This window comes from Muscardinus avellanarius (genome assembly GCF_963383645.1).
Source record: "Muscardinus avellanarius genome assembly, chromosome: 12".
NCBI classification, from domain to species: domain Eukaryota; kingdom Metazoa; phylum Chordata; class Mammalia; order Rodentia; family Gliridae; genus Muscardinus; species Muscardinus avellanarius.
Window position 1 is genome coordinate 25,025,205 of NC_137798.1, and position 3,106 is coordinate 25,028,310.

General features: G+C 43.2%; 1 protein-coding gene across 1 annotated transcript; it reads left to right on the plus strand.

Annotated features, from left to right (window-relative positions):
• Positions 1-1,549: 1,549 nt before the first annotated feature.
• On the plus strand, positions 1,550-2,491 carry LOC308271747 (olfactory receptor 11H6-like; the record flags this gene model as incomplete). The annotated part of the gene is made up of 1 exon (XM_080708280.1): positions 1,550-2,491. The coding sequence occupies one exon, from the start codon at positions 1,550-1,552 to the stop codon at positions 2,489-2,491; it is 942 nt and encodes a 313-aa protein (XP_080564406.1).
• Positions 2,492-3,106: the final 615 nt, after the last annotated feature.

Below are 3,106 nucleotides of genomic sequence, written 5' to 3' on the forward strand. Positions count from 1 at the left end.
GCGATCCTCCTATCTCCGCCTCCCAAGTGTGGGAATTACAAGCGTGCGCCACCACGCCTGGCTTGTTTTTTATTTTGAAATAATGTCTCACTAAATTGATGAGGCTGGCCTCTAACCTGCGATCCTCCTACCTCAGTTTCCCAAGTACTGGGATTATAGGCAAATGCTACCACGCTTGGCTTTAAGTGGTCTCAATATAGCTAGATTGTGCTAGGGTGGTGGCCACACTTATGATCCCAGCATTCGGGAGGCGGAGACCAGAGGATCACGGTTTGTGGACAGCCTCAGCTAATTATCGAGGCCCTTCGCAACTCAGTGAGACCCTGTTTCAAAAAAATAAAAAAATAAAAACAGAATAAAAAATGAGGCTGGGGTGTAGCTCAGAGGTACAATGCCCCTGGCTTCCATCCCCAGTACTGCAAAAAATTAAATAAAGACTAAAAAATAGGGCTGGGGGTGTAGCTTAGAGGTACAATACCCCTGGGGTCCATACCCGGTAGTGCAAAAAATTATATATATATAGTAACTTGCTGAAAACCACGCTATTTCTAAATGGTTATTTTCATATCTGGTTTAAAAGTCCTGTTCTCTCCTCCAAAAACTATATAACTATTGTGGTTGGTAAATCTGTCAAGCGTGTGTGTGTGTGTGTGTGTGTGTGTGTGTGTGTGTGTGTGTGTGCACGTGCGCGCACGCACGCACACACCCACGCATGCTGATAATGGCCAAGATGTGATTGTGATCTTTCTCCTCCTCCTCCTCTTCCTCCCCCTCCTCCTCCTCCTCCTCCTCCTCCTCCTCCTCCTCCTCCTCCTCCTCCTCCTTCTTCTTCTTCTTCTTCTTCTTCTTTCTCTCTCCCTCTCTCTCTCTCTCTCTCTCTCTCTCTCTCTCTCTCTCTCTTTCTCTCTCTCTCATTACTGGGGATTGAACACAGCGGCATTCTACCACTGAGCTACACCTCCAGCCATGTTTTATTTTTATTTGGAAGCAGGGTCTTGCTAAGTTACTGAGAACTTTGCTAAGTTGCTCGGGCTGGCCTCAAATCTGAGATTCTTCTCTTTCAGCCTCTCAAGTACTGAGGTTATAGCTGTGCACCACCAAATCCAACAATTCTAATTTTTATAAATGAATTACTCATGTCAAAATTGACATATCTCAGTTTAGCTGTGGCCACGCTGATCTGTATTGTCTAGGCCAGTGTTCTATGAAGTTGGGTACACCCGGCAACACACTGAGGAATGCAGAAAAGAAATACTTAGATTCTGTTTTTATTTATTCTGAGAAACTATTTTAATAAAGCTTCACTAATATTTACTATATTGATACATACTGGCTTACCCATAGTCAATAATTAAAAAGAAATATATAAAGGAGTATACTCAACAACTATATTATTGGGGCATCTAATAAAAAACCAGATAGAAACCACTGATCTAGACCTCCTGCCCTGTGACCACAAAAGTGTGCTCACTCTCCTGGGGAGGAATTAAGAGGTATAAGTCTCTCTGGATATGTAACTTGTGCCATAATTTTTACAGGATAAAAAGAAATGACCTCAAAAGCCAGAAATACCTCCTATATGGTAAGTGATTTCATCCTCTTGGGCTTCCCTTGTCGCTGGGAAATACAGATCTTGCTTTTCTCCATATTCTTTGTGACTTACATCCTGACCCTGCTGGGAAACATGGCCATCGTGTGTGCAGTACGCTGGGACCACCGGCTACACACCCCCATGTACATTCTGCTGGCCAACTTCTCCTTCCTAGAGATATGCTATGTCAACTCGGACGTGCCCAACATGCTGGTCAACTTCCTCTCCAGGACCAAAACCATCTCCTTTTCTCAGTGCCTCCTCCAGCTGTACTTCTTTTTCTCACTGGGCACGACCGAATGCCTGTTTCTCTCCATCATGGCCTATGACAGGTTTCTGGCCATCTGCCGCCCCCTGCACTACCCCACTGTCATGACCACTAAGTTCTGCAGTACCCTCGTCATCTTTTGCTGGGTCTATGGTTTCCTCTGGTTCCTGATTCCAGTAATTCTCATCACCCAGCTGCCATTTTGTGGCCCAAATGTAATCGATGACTTTCTGTGTGACCTGGGCCCCCTGCTGGCCCTGGCTTCAGCCTGCGTCCCAATCCCAGGGACTGTTCTCATATGTGGCACCATGAGCTCCCTCCTCATATTTGCCACCTTCTTCTACATCATTGGTTCCTACACCCTGGTGCTGAGGGCAGTGATACAGGTACCCTCTGCTGCTGGCCGGAAGAAAGCCTTCTCCACCTGTTCCTCACACCTGGCTGTCGTATTTTTGTTCTATGGCTCTGTCATGATGACATACGTGAGTCCAGGGTCAGGACAAGCAGAGGGCATGCAGAAGTTTACAACTTTGTTCTACTCAGTGTTGACCCCCTTTTTCAACCCCATGATCTACAGCCTCCGGAATAAAGAAATGAAGGATGCCTTGAAGAAAGTCTTAGGAGGTTCCTGAAATTGGTCTGTGATGTTAGTGAGTTTTTCCCAAAGGAGTTCAGACTGTGAGCCATCTGTCAGTGAAGCGCTGAGAAACCAGCAAGTACATGTGAACTTTTCAAAGGAGTCATTTCAGAATTCTAAATGCTATGTAGTTAATGAATTTTTTCCCCAGGAAGAATCAATTGCCCCCTTAATAGCATGTTGCTTGAACTTGTACTTAATATCTTTCATTCTTTCTTGCACTATAGTTAGCTGTTTATAAATCTGTTTCCACATGCCTCCCAATCCATATTAGATTGTAAATTCTTTGAGATCAGGAACTATTCTTTATTAGTTTCTAAAATTTCAGAAGCCAACACAGAACATAGATGTTAATAATGTCAGTTTAAATAAAACAAATATATGTGTTCATATTCTCTCAATAAATTTTATCATTCTTGCAGTCAGAAACTTTACATACTCTATAACAATCTTTATTTTGTGTGTTCCACAGAAAAAAATGAAAAGAACTTTCCTAGAAAAAAAATGTGAGGTCAATTCAAACTGGACAAACCATTAAATTATACTAAGTCAATGGAAGTTTTACCAGAGGAATGTTAATGTCCGGGAAATTTCCATCTCCTTTTCTCCC